The 19,938-nt window shown below is 33.9% G+C and overlaps 2 protein-coding genes across 2 annotated transcripts; both read right to left on the bottom strand.

Moving 5' to 3' along the window:
- Window positions 1-15,200, bottom strand: LOC129799494 (RILP-like protein homolog). The gene is made up of 4 exons (XM_055843445.1): window positions 14,775-15,200; window positions 748-1,379; window positions 583-678; window positions 1-509 (listed from the first exon to the last, which is right to left on the bottom strand). The coding sequence occupies exons 1-4, from the start codon at window positions 15,057-15,059 to the stop codon at window positions 392-394; spliced, it is 1,131 nt and encodes a 376-aa protein (XP_055699420.1). The 5' UTR covers window positions 15,060-15,200; the 3' UTR covers window positions 1-391.
- Window positions 15,201-18,431: 3,231 nt separating this feature from the next.
- On the bottom strand, window positions 18,432-19,830 carry LOC129799498 (solute carrier family 25 member 45). Its single transcript, XM_055843449.1, has 5 exons — window positions 19,706-19,830; window positions 19,388-19,500; window positions 18,988-19,322; window positions 18,644-18,929; window positions 18,432-18,571 (listed from the first exon to the last, which is right to left on the bottom strand). The coding sequence occupies exons 1-5, from the start codon at window positions 19,746-19,748 to the stop codon at window positions 18,440-18,442; spliced, it is 909 nt and encodes a 302-aa protein (XP_055699424.1). The 5' UTR covers window positions 19,749-19,830; the 3' UTR covers window positions 18,432-18,439.
- Window positions 19,831-19,938: the final 108 nt, after the last annotated feature.

Genomic DNA, 19,938 nt, shown 5'->3' with positions numbered 1-19,938 from the left:
TTTCTTTTTTTTTGTTAATATCACTATTATGTAATAACTATATTGGGATATAAATAGACAAGTAACATTGAATTACTGTGTATATTTACAGAAAATAGAAAGAGGATTTGGGAATAAAGAGGAAGAAAAGCAAGTGGGACAAATCATAAGTATTTTCATTATTTAATTTTTTTTTTAATATTAATAAATAGAATACTGACTTTGGACTTTGGATATGAGACATCTGGACCCTGGATAAAATGGTAAAGAGAAAACTCTGACCGGAATGTAAAATTACCGCTGGAGGCATTACTTTTAAAAAGAATATTATGGAAAATCGTGATTGTTAGTTTGAAAAAGGAAGAATCTCGTTGGCTGATGTTAGAATGTGGTGCTGGACCATTTGATGCAATTAGAAGGGAATGTCACAGTGAGGCCCGGCCGATAGTGCCATCTTCGACAGAGTGGATAGAGAGCGTCGAGGAAAACTTGCAGAAGTGTCATCAGGATCAGAGAACAATTTGCGAAAACTGAAAATGAATTTTCTCGCATGAGAATTTTTGGGACCCGTTCAGTGTTCATCAACGTATGAAATATGCTAACAATTTCCTTATCCCTGATTCACTGGACTTTTTCCACGGGGCATCATCAGGTTCAAAGGGTAGGGGCCCTTGAACTGGTGGATCTTCCTCCGATGGCCTAATTTTCAAATTATTATTCAAATAAAAACCAAACTCTTTTGCAAATTAAAAAATGCTAGGTACTCACGATTGACTCTCATTTTGTGCTTTTTCCTCAAGTGGATTTGGCCTGAACATCTTCAATTCTTCCTCCAGATCGTTAATTCTGGCCCTCAGATTATCCCTCTCAGCCATTAACTCTTTCAATTCAGTCGTAGTGTAGCGCTTCAGGGGTTCCTCCTCCTGAGTCTTCACCAAATCCTCATTCTCCTTCTCAGCCAGTCCCAATCTTCGTCTCAGTGACACAATCTCCCTATGCTGATCCTGTAGCTGAGCCAAAAAATCTGCCCGTTCCTCACACAATGTCCTCACCTGCAATTGCACCACTTTCTGCCGACGCCTCGTCTCCCGCCCTGACGTCTTCAACCTCTCAATTTGCATATTGAGACCCTCAATGTCCCCAATCTTCTCTTCTAACTCCATATCCTTGCGCATCAAATCATTCCTCTGCTTATCCACTTGACTCCTCAAACGCTGCATCAGCTGAAAGTCACCACCCTGACTCCCCGTTGAATCCATTTGAAACTCAACACCACTGTCTGAATCCGTCCCAGACTGCAATTGAGTTGCCAGGCGCTTATTCTCATCCTGCAGCCGACTTACAAGGGCTACGAGATCTCTTGACTCATTCCTCCATTGTTCTTCAATGGTTTCGAGTTCCTAAAGAGAAACACAATGATATTATATAAACAAACATTTCATTTAAAAAAGCATTCCTTTGACAGTACAGAAAGATTTTTTTTTATCGATTTCACATCACAGAAATATCTCACGTTATCAATCGTGTCTCAATGGAATTTTCCCCAATAAATCATTTATTCTAACTTGATTTATATATATATAACTTAGTTCAATATGCCAACGATAATTAAGGTTTATGTTGGCAAAAAGTTTCTCAACAAATTCTGTTCTTTCCCTTAAGATAAATGTTTGGCATGTCTAATTACCTATACAAAATTTCTCAAAAAGTTATTACCAAGAGAATGCAAACAATAATTTCTTCAATATTTTGGACATAACTTCTTATAAAATTAGTCAATTAAAAAAAAAAAAGAAAAGTATGAAGCACCTCATGTGTTCAGTCTTTTAATAAATTCTAAAATATGATATATATTTTACAAGAAAATTTTCTTGAGGATAAAAAATCTTTTCATATAGAAAACAATTCGGGATATTTATTAAAATAAAAAAAAATTTAAAATTTATATCAATTGTCCTTGATTTTCACAACATTTACCCTAAATTAACCCTAAATTACTCTTTTAATTTTTTGGCATAACATAAAGTATATTTTGAAAATCAAATTACTTAACCGATTTTTTTTGCAAATACATAGTGACTAATGATGGCAATTAGGGGAAAGTTCCCATGGTTTACACGATCCCAAGCTTTAAAATGACTAAATTTTTTCTATGTTTTTCAATAAATATGACTTATCGCACCCATATTTTAAAAACTAGTTTTTAAAATATATTGCGGAGTCACATTTATTCAGGAACTTTGGGAAAATTTAGTCATTTTAAAACTTGGGACCGTGCAAAGCATGGGCACAGTCTCCTAATTACTTTAGCTTCATAAGGGGTGGCAAGACATCCTAAGTTTTTCGAAGTGCTCGTAGTCTTGCCGTTTAGATGCTATATCTTAACCCTTTAACAGTGTTTTCTTTAATATCCAAAAAAAATAGTTAAATAATTTTGTCTAGGATAATTAATGGTCCACTGAACTCAAAAATACCATCCATTCTCCATTATCTCTTTCCGTTTGGGCGCCAGGTGGGAAAGACCGTCTCCAGACAGTCATATCGGTTTTTAAGGCATAAAAAGACTGAAATATTTTTATTGAATGATAGTGAACAAATAATAAAATAAATGAATTTTAAATGTTTTTTTATGGATGAATGTTGGATGATTATCTAAGAAATGGTAATTTTTAGGAAAAAAAACGTTTATAATTTTTTAATTAGACGTTAATGAAGCTCAATGTGTTTCAATGAGACTGATTTTAAACTAATAGGTCGCAGGCTTGGTATGAAAACGTCATCTTCTTGTATAATTTGAAGGTCCTTTTGTAAGCCCAGATGGGGCTCACCTAAATAGAAAAATACAAACTTAGAGGGAAATTGGAGAACTGAAGGTGCCACCCATTTTTCACTTCATGAGAGTGAACCGTCCACGGCGACTGATGCTCACTCACTGAAAACTGAGGACAGCTTCCTAACAATAAAAGCCCCAAAGCAACCTTTCAGCACCCATAAGGATAGTAGGGGTTGGGCGTGTTAAAGGAATGAAGGATTAGGATTGGTGGGTTATGGCCGTCGACTGGGTTGACATGTGTCGAATAGGCCACACGCTCTACACTTTGAAATACATTGCTCATCTTCTGGTTTTATTTCACGATCTGGGGCATTAAAGGACGAAATTAGAGAATTCATCATATCACTGTTGAAGTCTGCTTCTTTATTAATTTCGCTTAATTCGCAGAAATCGACCATTTTACTCATTCTGGACAGTCTTCGTGTAATCTCAATTGTTTTCCATGATTAATATATTGCAAAATAATAATATATTTTACTAGAACAACCAAAACAATTAAATAAAACGTTCGGTAATTTTTGAAAATTTTGCCCTTGAACCGATAAGACCGCCCACAGGAGGTCCTTTTTTACTTCTAAAACTCATACTCTTACTTTTTTCACATTTATCATTTGAAATATACAAACTAGAATAACATATCTTTCACGAAATAAGATTCTTACTACAGTTAGATTACTTTAAAACAATCTTTTTTGCACTTGAAAACGAAAAATGTCGCGAACGACATTTTGTTGTTTTTTCCTGACCTGTCACACAAAACTGAAGATGGTAAGCAAACGAAAAGTCAAAATGAGTTCAGCTTCAGAAAATTAGTTAGTAAGACTATAACTGCATGAGGACACTGTAGATATTTCAACTTCAAATAAGTAATTATCGCAGTAAATGCGTTTTATAGAACGACCGCCTTGAGGCGGTCTTACCTGTTAGAGGGTTAAGTGCTTTCGCTTCATTTAACTATTAAATTTTTTTATAGAGGATTATTTTAGAAGAAAAGAACAGTGTTCGCAAGTTCAAGGATTTCGCTGAGTTTTACCACTGCGATGAGAAATTTCTCATAAAGTTTACCGGTTCACAAAGAATTTGCACCGATTTTTAAATCACAGGTAACATCCTAGAAAATATCTAAGGAGTAGTAAAATTGAATTTCAAATAAAAATTAGTTGTCGGTTATGAACCGGTTAATAACCTATTGGAATCGATTCAGGCTTGACAGAAATTCCAAGACCTTTCCAATGAGCCCAAACATAATACCATTCAGTTGAGAAATATACCTTTAAAACCAGGGGCCTCTCAACATTTCATTTTTCCATACGTTTTTGCATAGAGGCACTTTAAGAATATTGGCAAGTTTTTTTCTAAAGAGAATTGACTTATCAGTCTAATATATTTCGAAATCGTACATTAAAAGCTATCTAAAAATACATATTTCTTAATGTTCGCCGAATTAATACAAGAGCTACCAGTAAATTTGTTTAAGATGCGGTGCAATAGATGCAAAATTTTTACAAGGAAAAGTGAAAAATATCTTCACTTTTTATTAGGCTTAATGGGCCCCTGTTTAAAACATATCTAAAAGGGAAAAAACGCGCGATGTGCTTTCAATTAATTTCAAACAACATGATTTTGATGGTAAAGGGGAGGGATAGAGGAAATGTGAGGTGAGGGGTACGTTAATGGTATCAGGATCGACTTATCGGGAGTTCACCGAATGTTCTAAATTGCAATCTCTAACCGTTTGGTCTCTAGGCGTGGTAACGGCCGCATGAACAGATGGACAAATAAACAGAGTGTCGTCATTCCTCAGAAATCATTTGAAACGCGAAAAATTGTTGAAAAAGTGGTCTCCGGGGGGAAGGGTGGTTGGGTGAAAGATGAAAAAGGTTCGAGGGTGAAAAAATCGAGCGATCCTAATACTGATTTCTTTATTGAGTTCGAGATGGTTTTATCTGCAAAATGGTCAGTACAAAATCGAAATTTGTCAACAAAATAATGGGAATTTCAGTGGCACAATATGAAAATGCAAAACCGTTGGGTATTGGACGGATCAGAGGGCCAATTTTTGAAATTCTCACTCGCACCCGCGAGGTCTTTAGTGGCCGAGAGAAGTTGACTCGCACACCCCGCAGATTCTTGAGTATGTACAACGAGTAGTTTATGTTATAAAGAAGTCGTTACAGAAGGATTTGAATCTGCAGGGTGTGCGAGTCAATTTCTCTCGACCACTAAAGAGCTCGCGGGTGCGAGTGAGAGTTTCAAAAATTAGCCCTCAGATCTCTAAATAGACTCTCACAGCTGTGAATTACACTATGCAACACGGCTTTGTTAACGGAGATCTCACATGGTACGTTTGATAGAGTCAAGTCCCCTGATTAAGAATCTGGTCTTGGTTTTGCTCCTATACGTAACAATTTTTTTTTGTTAATACTTTTATATTTTTTCTGCTTTGCCTTACATTATCCGTTATATCTCAGGTTCTAGTGAACGGATTGAATTTTTTCGAATTGGATTTTTAATATTTTGTTTAGTTTATTTTATACAAATTTTTAAAACCTCACTTTAGGACCATTTTTTTGGTAATTTTTAGAGAAACTTCAATTTTACACCCCGAAGGAGTGGTTTTACAAGGTTTTTTGTAATTATCAAAATTGAAGCTCGACTAATGAGCTTTCCAACGTACCCACACTTTTCAAGTTCCGTTCACTAGAACCTGAGATATAACGGATAATGTAAGGCAAAGCAGAAAAAATATAAAAGTATTAATAAAAAAAAATTGTTACGTAGGAGCAAAACCAAGACCAGATTCTTAATCAGGGGGACTTGACTCTATCAAACGTACCATGTGAGATCTCCGTTAACAAAAAAAGTTGTGAATTTGTTGCATAGTGTTAGAGTCCCGCCCGGTGCAAACAACTGATTTATTTGAAAAAGACGTAGGGGAGACCTGGGTAGAATTAAGCACCAAATGAAATGTTTGATTGCGTATTTGTACAAAAAATGTTTGTATGAGGCTGATAAATATTTCAATGCAAGAATATATTTGAATAAAAAGTGGTTTCCGCAATATTCCTTCGAAGGCAAACTATATCACAGACGCATCCACATTACCGGAACGCATGTCAGTGTGGTCTACAAACGGACTTAGCAAATTCTTCCAACACAGGGTACAAAAACAATATAACTTATATATAAATATGATTACCAAATATCTCGATATGATTAATAATAATAATAATAGCAAAATATTTTTTTGCTGACAAAATTCTCAGATTCAAAAACATCTGAGAGTTAATAAAAAAAAAGCCTTTATAATGATCAACATTTACAAGAACATTTTCCCCACAGCAGCAGCGTGAGTTTTATGATTCTTTTCCTCAAAATTCATGAAATACTTTTAAACAATGAATTATGATGATAATTTTTTGGGATTATAACGATTTTGTGTTGAGAATATACATCTTTCCTGACATTTAACCTTTTGTGAAATAATGGAATTTTATTCAGCAATAAAGGCCACTCCAAAAACCTTCTTTCCCTCTCTGAAAAAAGATATTTATAACTCAATATTCTGGACCGTACTACTAGTCTTTGTGATTTGTGTGAATATTTTATTAAACCGAGAAGTTCAGACAGTATCAGAGTGCATTGAAATTAACTCTAGAATTTCCATGGGATTCCATATATTCTCAAAATTTGATAATATTAGGAATGTATTATTTAATTTAAATAGCCTACAATATAGCTTAATATAAAACAATTTCACTTAAAGTGCAAATGTAGAGGGGTAATTTTAATATAAAAATTATGGAGCTCAGAGGCAAAATGACACATATCCTATACTTTAGCCATAGGATATGTGTCATTTTGCCTCTGAGCTCCACAATTATACTTAACTCCGAGAATTCGCGAAAAATAATTGAGTTTTATTCAAACATAAATATGTATATAAAAATATAATTTATATATTTATTAAAATTTCAGTGGGGAATCGATAAAAATGAATTTATATTATCAGGCAGAACTAACAAACTTTATATCTAGTTGATGGATATATTAAAAAGTTTCTTATCAGACACTATTAATATTCCCATTTTTTCTCTTTTAAAAAATTCCCGTCTATCCAGTGACTGGATTATTCAACAACAACATGAATAGATGAAGAATGGCATGAACGCTTTAATTTTTGCAACTGATGCGAGAATTCATTTTTAGATCCTTTCAGAGGCATTCACTGCCTGAGGACGAATGGCTTCCACCACACAAAAAGAGATTCTGTAACCCACCCATATTTCTTCTCATAAAATAATGGTGCAAACAATGTATCAAAAAAAATGGCAAATTGGATGTGAGTGAGGCAGAAAATGGGCCATCCAAAGTATTCCCTCCAGCACCATTTATTGACTCAATCCCGTCACTAAATTTTCATCCGCCTACATATTCTTTCTCCCTTGTACTCCAAAAATCAAGAGAGAAGTACCACAAAACATTCACCGGAAAATTGTGTATGACGTTAGTTGATCCGTTGGGTCATTAAAAAATTCACAACCACTTTCCATTTATGTCAAAAAAGCTATGTATGGCATAAACGGGTCATTTTGCTCAGCAATTTTTCCCTTGAAACTTATGCCCTCGCTTCACTTTATGTTTTGTTATTAAAGTTTATGTTGCAAAAATTAAAAATTCATTAGATAGATAACAAAAAAAAACTCTCTAAATGAACTTATTTTATTTTAAACTCGAGGGTATTTTTTCCATAGCAAGGATATGCTGAAACGCAATTCTCAAATTACCAGAACTTCTTCCATCCCCCAAATCATTTAAACATCCAATACACCAATGAATGATACCCTTTGGTATCCTAATCAATTGCGTCGCGACACCCACTCGAATCTCCAAGTACATTTTTTTTTTACTTAAGGTTAGAGCCCCGTAGGGAGAATGATCTCATCCTCAGCCTCAAAAATATCACACTATTGATTCTCACCATGATGGTAGCCAAGGGGTTAGTCGAGACATGAATTTCATTCCAAAAATAATAGATTTGGCATTGTACATATTTATAAAAAGATATAAAAAATGCACTGAATAAATAAGTGGAAAAGCATCCCATTATTTACGAAATGTTCGAACTAATGACTTGCATATTGTACCTCAAAAGAACTTTCGCATCATTTACCATTTACCGGTCCCCACCAACTTAAATCAATTCATAAATTATAGTCACAAGATCCTCAAAAAAATATTTATCGGTTCATGACCGGTTCATCTACTCTTCATAACCGATTTGAACCTGTTCAAGCTTGTCAGGAATTCCAAGAGCTTTCCAATGAGCCCCAAACATGATGCCATTCAGTTGAGGCACCCTCGAGGCTTTTTAATGTTTAAATTTGAAACACCGGTATTTGGAATGGTTCAACGATATTTTCGTATATGGACGAAATGTCCGTCTAGGTAATCTTTAAAACATATCAAAACGTTTAAATGCTGGACAAACACAAAACCAAAGCTTTTCGACTCTGAAAAAACTTTTTGTCCAGTCAGATTTTTTTGGTGATACACTGATCCCGACAGAAAAGAACCCAAGTATTTGCAGGCTCTTAATAATTTTTACCTTTCTTAACCCTCAATTTCTATAGCCATTTTAAATTCATGGAGCTTATGATTCTTACTGTGTTATCACACTTGCACATTAAAATTTTCAAATATGATTCACATTAATTGTAAAAAGGTAGACTTTGCCCGCAAAATTTGATATAAATTGATTTATGGCAATAATGCGAAAAATTAATGCGATTTTCTCTTTAATTTTTTAATGTGAAAAATATTTAGGTATGGTTTAGGTAAATTTAAACTTATTTTTGCAGGTCAAGTCCACTTCTTTATCAATAAATAGAAAAACCCCAAATATTAAGTGACTCAAAGACACAAATAACATATTTGGACGCTCAGAAGCGACAATTAATGTGAATCACATTAAAATTTTAATGTGCAAGTGTGATAACGCCGTAAAAATAAGCAAATTATAGGGAGTTCCGCTTTCAAATAAATTCTCAAATAATTTTCATTTCAAATAATTAAATGAGTAAAGTGGGATAGATTTATACAAATCTTTTGAGAAAGAAAGAGCTGCAAATTTTGATTTTAGGAAACTTTATCGATCTAAAAGATGTGCCAGAGATTTAAGAAATGTAATTTCAAATATACCGCGTGAAAAAATTTGCATACATTTAGGGGCATTCCAAAAATTTTTTTATAAATGAGCTTCCAATATTAGGCAGTTTAGGGGAAGTGCTTATAATTTTGGACAGTCTGCATATAAGCATCGATGTTCCAAGTTTGAAGTGCGATATTTTCAATACTAATTGACTTTTTTTGTTATTCTCTTTTCAGAAGGATTGTTTAGAAACTTGGCAAGCTATTTATCATCTCATTTTTACTAAAATTAGTTTTAATACGTTTAAAAATGAATTGATATGTAGAGGTGACTTTGGCTCTTATTTTGGACAACTTGTTTATTAATTTGGCCAACTTGGCTATAAATTTGGACAGCTAATCCGCCTCAATAGGATGCCCATTGTTCTTCATTTGATGAACCAATCTTACCAAGTCCTCTTCCTGTTCATGTAAGGGAAACGTAGAATATCACAGAAGCCCAGAAACTTTCCATATCATTCATTAAAGTGAGTTGACTTCGATACTCCAAGTACGTGCAGATTCGCTCATTCCCTGACCTTTCCGGGAGCCTTTCAAGGCATTTCTCGCTACATCTCTTTCGTAGAGATGATGCTCCTTTGTTTCTCCAAGCATTTGTCCAACCTAGTCATCACAAAAGCTAAAACTTCACGAAATTTCGTGAGAAAAACACCTGTCCAAAATAAGAATCATCACCTCACTGGTGAATGTCTTAAAAAATTTCCCATTTTTCACACGAAAAATATAATTCACAAGGCAAATCTCACTTCAGGTCAAATGTACAAATCATCAGTAACGTGAATCAACACAATATTCAATGAATATTCAATAATATCACTCAAAAACAGCGAACAAACTTTGTTAGTACTTCACCAAAACTTAATAAGACTGAAGTAAGCCACGAAGTTCTGTCATATTTCTCGTAAGCAATTGCTCACACTGAATTTTCAACAAAGCAATTTCAACTCAAATCATATTCAAAATTTAACGTATTTAGTGTCAAAATCTTCCAAAAAGAACAAATATTTAGATAGAATTCATTTTTCATCAAATATTGGAATAAAAATCCATCATTTTAATCAATTTATTTTTAGTGTCCAATGTTATCTTCAAAGTGTCCAAAATAAGAAACTGGACAAAATTATGAGCACTTACCCTATATTAATTTTTTTCAATCCGTCTTCACTTAAGCCGGAACTCCCTTCACTTTGAAACTGTTGACGTAATATTATGCCATTTGGCGTATCGATATGATTTGAAATTTTAATGAACATTAAATTATCTTTAATTTTCATCTAAAATTAAGGACATTTGTTAATAAATGCCAGAAATTATTAGCAATAACAATTTAGGGGTCAGTTCTTCCCTTTAAATTCTTAATTTTTTCATTGCACAATATACTACATAGATCCTATATTTAATAAAGTTTTTTTCGGAAAAGATAAAGTTGAGGTAAAGTTCTCAAACAATAGGACTACCCCTGTTTAATAGGAACTAAGCCCCTTTCTTTTTCACCCTTTTATAGTCAGATGACTTTTAGCTCATCCAACATGACTGTTTACCCAGGAGAATGGGTGGTCGTGGCATTTGCGGTGTTGTCGGAGAAAATAAAGAGAACTGGTCGTCGTTCTAACATTGGCGAAGATGCAGACGAAAGAACGAGCAAAAAATTATAGCTATTCATTCAGAAAATTGTCCAAAATAGAAATCAGACGTTCACTCTATGTGAATCGTTTATCACACGAGAGCTCACACAACTTCATATCTCAGCCAGACATGCACTACACAATCATCGAGAAAACCCTTGTTCAGCAAGATGAATGATAAGGATATTAGTCGTAATGGATATGTTAATGAAAATTGGAAAATGAATAGGTTTATTTATAGCACCATGAACTTTCATCAAACAAAAAGTTTAGGGAGTGATAATACAGATTTGGGAAAATTATTTACTAATTTCCTATACATTAATTGTTTCTGATTAATGAATGAGGTGAGTTCCTAAATGTTTCTCACTTAACACAAAACGAGCATATGAATTTATTATGTCATACAAAATGATGGAGATCAGAAGTTCACAAATGAGGATTCTGTGTTTAATTATTTGCCTTCTTTCATTGAAAAATTCTATTTATAGTGCTACTCTTATCTCAATATTTAATTAGAGCTTGTGAATTTGATAATGATTAACAAGGTTAATAATGTTTTCCACATTGTTGATGTATTTTTTTTGTCAACAAACTCTAAAATTGATGATTCTGGTAAAGTTCCCAATTAGCAAATGCAAATATATAATAAGCAATTATCCGACAAAGTAATGGGACATTTTCGTACCTGAAAGAGCTTTTGTGCAAAAACACCACATAAAATCAATAACATTTCAAGTTCTCTAAAATATACTTCTAAATTTATATAGGTTATTGTGACGAGAATAAAACAAATTGCAATACGCTCTAACTTTGATAATAAAAGTTCTATAAACTTGTCCTAATAAATAAATAATAAATGGTTCTTTTTATAGATAATTTATGGTTCTTTTTAAAACGTCTTTTTTTTAATTAACCCTTTAAGGACGATTGGAACAGCGGTGTCCCACAAAAAAAATTCCTGACTACCTAAAGTTATTTTTTTTTATTATGTTTGTACAATTGTAAAGTAGAAAGTTGAAGGAATCTAGAATATTTTTTGCAAGTCTCCAACTATTTGCTATACCTATGTAGTAAATCTTTAAGGTGAAAAATGACGAATTTTTAAATTTTCATATTGAAAATTAATTTTAATTATTTTTGATATTTCCAAGTCTTTTTAAGCAAAACCGATTTGGAACAAAAAACTACAATACTCAAACATAATATATTTCATTAGAGTGAAAATTATCAGTCATATCGTCAGAAAAATTACTTAAATTTTTGAGCTATTTTTGTCCCTATCCTTCGTTGAGGCAAAAATTACACCAAATCAGACTCTGTTGGCTTTTCGAAGGTTAAATGTAAGTCATTTCACAAGTTTTATTTATCGGTATTTTTATTGCTGATTTTCGGTCAGCAAAAACTCTCTCGTCGTTAAAGGGTTAAAAACGTATATCATATCAGTACGTTTAAAAAAATAAATAAACCATTACTTCTTCATTCCCATTGACAAAGCCAGTCTCGGACTGATTCCCGATAATATTCAGCACGTAAAATTTGGCGGTAGGGGAATCGCCAATAATTACGAAAACCCCTTAATAAAACGAAAATGAAATGAAAATTTGGCGGTAAAGAATCAAAAGGTTAAGATCAGGGAGGTTCGTTCTTTGCATAGATTCCCCTAACGTGATCCTTTATTGCCAAATTATACGGGATAAATGTCCTCGCGGATACAGCCTAGTCTATTTAGAGCGTTTTACCAGTTTCTTACAAAAATTCTAAAGAATATCTGGGATTTTAAAAAAATTTCGAGCTTCGGGAAACTTTTTTTAATTGCTTTGGATTTTGCAAAATCTAGTCTTTTAATATTTTACAAAATTCGAAACAAGGATTTTGTGCTTTTTTTTAAAGCTTTTCTATAAACGGAAAAAATATTATTAAGAAGTTTGGGCATTCTTGTTTCAACACTTTTATTTGGAATAAAATTGTATTTCCATTCCATCTCTTTGAATTTTTATTACTGCTCGAACTCAAAGAGAGAACAGCTATATAATCCGCTTTTTTCAACTTGTAAGCACTCTAGTAGAGCTTAATCGGTAAAAGCGGTGAGCTTCCGATCTTCGGTGAACTTTGCCCCTCACCCTCTCCATCCTCTCCAAAATTAGTTTTTTTTTGGTTTTTCTCTCTTTCTGTTTTAGATGTAGTTCAGACGAACTTTTCGTCGTATAAACATTATGTATCGATGACCGGAAAAATTTCCATCCTGAGTTATTCGATGTCAAAGACCAATCACGTTAGAGAGTTCATTTTTAACCTATTTGGTTTAATTTGGATTTTTTAGAAAGGTAGGGTAGTTTGCCAAATTTCGGCATAGTTGCATGCAAGCACCAAAGTCTTAAGTTTAAAATGTTATATTTCTAATACAAATTTCATTTTTTTTGTATTAGTTCTTTATAAGGAGTGTTGCTTGAAACATTGTAGACAGTTTATCGCCTTTATTTTATCTAAAATCATTCTTAATGCATTTTAAAATTAATAAAAATATAGACATAGTTTTGGTGGCCTATTTCGGCCACCTTCGTTTTCATAGTTCCTCGCCCTTCCGGAATTCTTCCAAAGTATTTTTCACATAATCTCCTTCGTCTAAGCAACATTTTTTGTTATTTTTTTTGTATTATATAATCTCTAGAGCATGCAAAAACTAGAAATTCATGCAAATTTCAGGAACAAAAACAGTGGCCGAAATTGCAAGCTGGCCGGAATTTGGTACACTTACCCTATTGAAATTTCCAACCCGACGGCATGGGTTGTCATTGGTAATAAATCGGTTAAAGTAATCGTAAATTGATTTATTTTTCTCGAATATACCTTTTTATTTGCTCGTAAGCATGTTGACGAGGCCATTCTACAATGTACAATTCTTAGCCCATTTTCTATTTAATTATTGTTTTCCAATTTGTAGAATTAATTTAATCTTTAATAAAGCGGTATACACCCAAAAGACATTAAAAAAAAACACGGATAGTTTTGTCTCGAGTTTGAGCATTCCGCAAAGTTGGGACGCTTTGCCACCTCTTTTCTTCTAAAATTATGTTTTCTGGTTTTTATTACAAAAATAGCAATTTATTTAAAACTTCAATAAGCAGTGTAGCTCGTACAGCTTGTAGTTGTATTCGGTCGAATAAATATTAGCATGTTGTTGGCTCTATAAATTATTATTATATCTATTGTCTAGTTTCTTTTAAATAAAAAGCCTGCAGATATGTACTGGAAAATTTATTAGAAATTGCTTTTCTTATTAAAATAGAAATTGAAAATTTAAATTTAATAGGACAGAATTGCATTTTCTCCGAATATCTTACCCTCTTGAAATGTATTTTACAAATAAAAGAATATTCTTTTGATGTTTAATTTTGAAATAAATTTCTGTAGTGTTCTGAAATCAGCTTTGTGGCCACTGAACCAAATCTTATAAGCCCTTGCTCTAGAATTTAATTGAAAATTAGCACAAGCTCAAAGAAATGCCCTAGTGATTACCCTTAACTCTTATTCATCTTCCACGCGAAAACCCTCTAGCAGCGTCTCAATTAAGCATAATTGAACATTTTCACCGGATTACCTCATACATGAGGTAATTGGTTCTCCGGGAATTTAACGCGCATTTAATACGTATTTCTGCATACACGAGAAATTGCAGAAAACTCGCCGGAGGTATAGCGTTTTTTTCCACCTTCATGAGCAATCAAGTTGAACCCTCCCCCCGGGGCGAGAGAGAGAGTCTACTGGTCCCACTATTGAATGATTCATTTCGTCGTCCGGACGACCTCCAGGCTGCCGCCCATCAAATTGAATTCTGCCGGGAATTAAGTCAATCGATTCCCAGGCGCTCAGCTCATCATTTCATCCATCAAAGTGGGATGTAATGATGATTGAGCGACTGGGAATGGGTTTTGAACGATGGAATGGGGAAGGAATGCGACTGGCAGGTGAGAAAATCCCAGAGAGATAGGAATGTTTTGAATTCCAGCCCAATGTCTCTATGCCCCCACTTTTGGCATTTTTATCGCTAAGCCACTTGAGCCGTGACGGATTGTGTCAATCCCCCAATTGGCATAATCCCAAGGTAAACCAGAGGGATGTCTTACCTTCTCAAAGCGCTTCCTGTACTCAGCTTTCTCGAGCTTTTCCGTCTCCAGTTGCGTTATACGGTCATTTAACTCCTGTACCGTGGAATTCTCCGATTCATTGCGATTTGCCAACGCCTCGAGGAGCTCCAGGGCATTGATCACCTGAGGAATCAATGTTGCCACTGCGTCTGAGCCAAATTTATCAATCAATTTCTCACATTCCTTTCCAATTTCACTGGCAATATCATAAACTAACATCACAGACACTTCACCCATCTCTCCACCAACTTTGGGGCCTGGCATTTGGGATTTTTTCTCCAGCTTCTGGCCCAATTGTTCCACTCGCAGCTGCACAGAACAAATGAATCACTGGGAATGACGGGACTGAGAAGGTGGGAGGCATCAAAACAACTGACTACTCCGCAGACTCTCCACTTCCATTCCAACGATAGACAGATACAGTGGTTGCTAAAACTATACAGTCAACTCGATTTTTTTTATTCAAACAAAATCAAATGATGTATAAATTTAATCATTATTTTTAGTAAGAAATGCAAAAACGTTATTTTAGATTTTATGGTTACGGGCCAAAATTTCTCTCAGTTATTTATTTTTTTCAGTAAGCAAAAAAATAAATAAAAAGCTCATGCTAAGTACTATTTTAGCAGAAAACGATAATAAAAAAGTTTTCTTTTATTTTTTAAAACTTAGTTTATAAATTACTGTAAATATATTGATTTATATAGGGGGCAAGCAATATGTACTCTTAAATCTAATATACTTAGGAGGTGACCTGCTTATGCAATCGACTGGTGTGGGCTCCAGACTGTCGCGAGCTCTCCGCACTATGTCCTATCACTTGTACGACTCATGACGAACTCACGTCCGTACTCACTGAGATCGTACGATCGACTAAACTATTACAGTCGTCTCCACCATCACCAGAGGCGCTGGCCTAGAAAGGAGACATTGCGTCTCGAATATTTAGGGTTGCCTCAGCAGAGCATTTATTGCTATAAGGCGGGAAATTTAAGCTCTACATTTAGTAGGTTCCTTATTTCATGAAGCCCAAAATATAAAACTGGAACCTCAATGGGTCAAGTGGTAGAGCAGTTGTTCTATGATGCAATTGTGCCGGGTTCGAATCCCTTTTTAGGTCACCAGGAATTTTTCCGGCGTTAAAGGTGTTCGGATTGTATCCAGTGAGCTTCACTGCACTTCATTCCACGGGTCATGGAACTTACACTTACAACCTCATGCCGTATAAGAAAAAATAATAATGCATGTCTAGAAATCCCTTTGCGGGAAGGCCTACTTCCTTCATGATGTAATGTTGTGGCAGCATTATTATAATTATTATTATTATTATTTTTATTATTATTATTATTATTATTAATACATATATACAACCCTATGGCAAGATATCTTTTTATATGCAGCTATTTAAAGTCAGCTCATGCATTCAGATGAAAAGCAAAAAGTATCTCGACAGAAAACTAGTATATTTTATCCTTCCATAGGGTTCAAAATCTTAAAACAGGAGAGAACTCCCAACTAGTCCTCATTTTTAAGACATTTCGTGTAACTGTCCAGAATGTAAAACCCATATGAATTTGTTCTGTACGTAAATATGAGATTTGGCTTGACCACAGGCCATATGTCAATATATGTAGTTTTAAGACGTTAACCTTATAAGGACTAAAATGTTAAACATTTAGGGTCAGAAAAATCACTTTTCTGAGTTTTCAGAGCAAAACATAACTTTAGAAAGCCGCAGGAAAATCTTTTTTGGGCACTGGTGTCCCTCTTGTCCTTACAGGGTTAAGCATGATCTTAAAAATTCAAAACATACCTCAAGTTGCATTTTGATGTTAACTAACTTTTTTACTACTATAGACCCTTTCAAATTCGGGCATTTGTGACCGAAATGTCACCCGAATTAGAGAGAAATTCAGGCATCAAATTCTTTGAAATGCAACGATTTTTTGTTCACCTGCATACTCTTATTAAGTTTGCATGCTCATATTAATTAAAAATTTCATAAAAGCCCAAAATAATGCAAAATGGCATTACAACTGAGACAAAGCAATGGAAATCTGAGCATATTTGCTTCATTCAATATAATCAATCGAACTTGAAAAATGTCAACAAACTTTTTTCAAATTTAACTGCTACCCGAATTAAAAAGTAGCTCGATGTTAAAGGAGCCGAATTAGCGAGAGTCTACTGTACTTCTTTAGCTAAATATGATAATTATTGAAGAATTTAACTTTAATTAAAATTATTTGATCAATTTTACATATTTTTTTGGCTTCTAATATTATTTACAATCTTTATATCCAATTGAACTTTAATATACTAGATTCTCCAGGGCATAGGACTGACAACCTCGGCAGATCCATATAAATTAACAAATAACACACGTACAGAAGAAAAACAAATTAGATTTTGTTCCTCTAACAAATGTTGTGAACGAATTAATAAATTAATAATGGATAAGTAATTAGTATAAAAACTTCAACATTTTTTTCTCTTTTCTATTACGTTATCTATATTATTTTTACCTATTTTTCCTAATTGAATTTTACCAATTTTTCCTGACTGGCAATTGAAATTTGGATCAATATTAGAAATTTAAAAATACTCAATATAATGTACATTATGGTACATTATAATTCTTTTAATCTTAAGATTTTTTAAAGCAGTGTACTTCTAAATATTAAATTTCGGCATAGCTGCCTGTAAGCGCGAAGTGTTATGTTCGTTTGAAATCTAAAAATTGAATTTTTGTTACTTCCTTTTGAGGAGTAATGCTTGTTTGTTTTCTCTGAAATCATTCATAATACATTTTAAAATGAATGAAAAAATAGACGTTGCTTTGTGTAATACCACCTTAATTCTCATATTTCCTTGCCCGTCCGGAATTTTCCATCCATCGTCTTTTTCATATCATCCCGCTCGTCCAAGGGACATTTTTAGTTTTTTTTTTTTTTTGTATAGTGTAATCAATGTAGTATGCAAAAACTAAAAATTCATAGAAGTTTGAGGAAATAAAGAAGTGGCCGAAATTACAGTCTGGCCGAAGCCTGGGTACAGTACCCATGTCACAAACAATTATAAATTAAAAGAAAACAAAAAAGCCAAGAAAGCAAATATAATCAAACCAGTTATTATGAAACAAGGTTTTCTAATAAACTTATTTTTTTAACATGTGAAATCTGTAGCGCTTAAATTTTTAAGACCGGTACTAAAATTTTATCAGCCACTGTGTTTTTTTCTTTGTTTATCGGAACAATATACAACGAACTTCAAATTTATCGCTTAATGCCAACTTCATTACTCAAATTTAAATTCGCTGAGTTATCCAATAAATATTTTGAAGATTTTCAGCCGTTTTTAGTCATTTTCAGTTTTTTCAACAAAAAAATTAATTTCACGTAAGAAAATAATTGTTGTTATCTCTCTTTAGATTTTTTTTTTAAATTTATTTTGGAAGAAAAATAATACGTACCCTCATGCAATATTTTCAGCTCTGTTTCAAGCGTGTTTCATGTTTCTCGTGTATCAAATTTATACCAGACTGCGATAAATACCGAAAAAATCCGATGAGTAGCGCTGTACCTTGAGGAATATATTTTTCGAGGGAATTTTGAATGACGAGAAAATCCGTTACATTATGGAAATTACTTTATTATGAGATTCTTTTTACATTTCTCCAAGCAATACTCATAGCCAATAAAGGTAGCCACATTCACTGGGACTGCCCTGACGAGAAGCATACAGCTTCCACGAAAAAGCGATCTCCAGCCACTTTTCTGGTAAGAAAGAAATAGAAGATAAGAGATTTTAGAGAAAGATCCAGTTAATTAAATTCTCCAAAAACTTACCTTAACATTTACAGAAATACAATGGAACATATTTTTATAAACGTAGGGATTTGGCTCTGCCTGCATTATGGTCTTGATCACGTCGAATGGTATGACAAAAATCCAGGAAAGAACGCCAGCAATTGAGCCTGATACTGTGGTGAGCATTAATTCGAGATTACTATTGACACTCGTCAATTTCATCTCAGCATTGCGTCTTCTCTGCTCTTGAATATACGGCAAACACCCCATAATGTTGAGGATTTGTTCATAAGCTAACATATAAATCCCATATGGAAATATATCACTGTCTTTTAATAATATTTCAGTGCGTTATTAGTAGTAAGATCAACAGCCAATCTTACCGACAAATCATCGGTGTAAGTCCTCTGTAGAGCCCAAGGAAACCCTCAGTCTTTAAAATGTTCTTTAAACACTCCCACGAACCGCTAGTTACGCACGATCGGGTCTGCAGTCTAATCTTTACCAATTCAATCGGATTTGCCACGAACGCTTGCAAAAATCCTCCAACTGAACCTGCGATGAAAATATGCCGAGGCTGCAATTTCTTCCGTTTCTCATCATCAGGAACATTCAGCTGGAGGTTCCTCAGAGTGTTCCCGTAGATACCAAAAAGCATGGAATTGAGAAGACCTGTTGTAAGGACTGGAAAGGTCATACCTCTGTAGAAACCTTTGAGCTGGAGAAAAAGTTGCCAATTTGAAAAAAGGAGTATTAGGAAAATTTTAGGATTCAATCTTTTACCCCATTGTTCATCACAATAATCTTGTACATGGCTGTTCCTACGCGACAATTTGAGGCTTGTTGCCAGCATTTTATTGTATCCAAAGGATACCCCACTAACATCCCACATGTTCCTATAAACACAAAGAAATCACCCACTCAGAAAGCGGTAAATCGTAACACGACGATATTATGAAAAGTTGGTATTTTTCTAAGAGGTCCATCAACGAAATTCAATGTTCTATAAATAATTCATACAAATAAGACAAATTTTCGCAAATGATTTTACACTATTGATATTATCTTTTATCACATTTGCCAATAACAATTTCTACAAACCACCAAAACATCCAGCCAAAAAATCACAATAGACAAGTTTCATTGAGGAAAATTCCAATAGTGCAAAAATCGAATGGCTATCGTGGAGAAAAAAGTCTGCACTGTTCTAGAGCAATTTAGATACTAACTGAGATGATGCTGTGGCGATGAGGAAAAACGATTTATCACGTGCTATACCTTCTCTACAACATCATCGTGTTGAAGTAGCACTAAAATTAGAATCTTATAATTGG

This window comes from Phlebotomus papatasi, chromosome 1 (assembly GCF_024763615.1).
Source record: "Phlebotomus papatasi isolate M1 chromosome 1, Ppap_2.1, whole genome shotgun sequence".
NCBI classification, from domain to species: Eukaryota; Metazoa; Arthropoda; class Insecta; order Diptera; family Psychodidae; genus Phlebotomus; species Phlebotomus papatasi.
The sequence above is the reverse complement of the archived record's forward strand: the minus strand, read 5'-3'. Positions and strand labels throughout refer to the sequence as shown.

Coding starts and splice junctions, on each gene's coding strand:
- LOC129799494 (XM_055843445.1), bottom strand. CDS start 15,059: ATGCCAGGCCCCAAAGTTGGTGGAGAGATGGGTGAAGTGTCTGTGATG. Junction 679..747: donor GCACAAAATGAGAGTCAATC/GTGAGTACCTAG, acceptor TTTGAAAATTAG/GCCATCGGAGGAAGATCCAC. Junction 510..582: donor GAATCAGGGATAAGGAAATT/GTTAGCATATTT, acceptor ATTCATTTTCAG/TTTTCGCAAATTGTTCTCTG.
- LOC129799498 (XM_055843449.1), bottom strand. CDS start 19,748: ATGAAACTTGTCTATTGTGATTTTTTGGCTGGATGTTTTGGTG. Junction 19,323..19,387: donor TTATTGTGATGAACAATGGG/GTAAAAGATTGA, acceptor CTTTTTCTCCAG/CTCAAAGGTTTCTACAGAGG. Junction 18,572..18,643: donor GTATTTCTGTAAATGTTAAG/GTAAGTTTTTGG, acceptor CTTTCTTACCAG/AAAAGTGGCTGGAGATCGCT.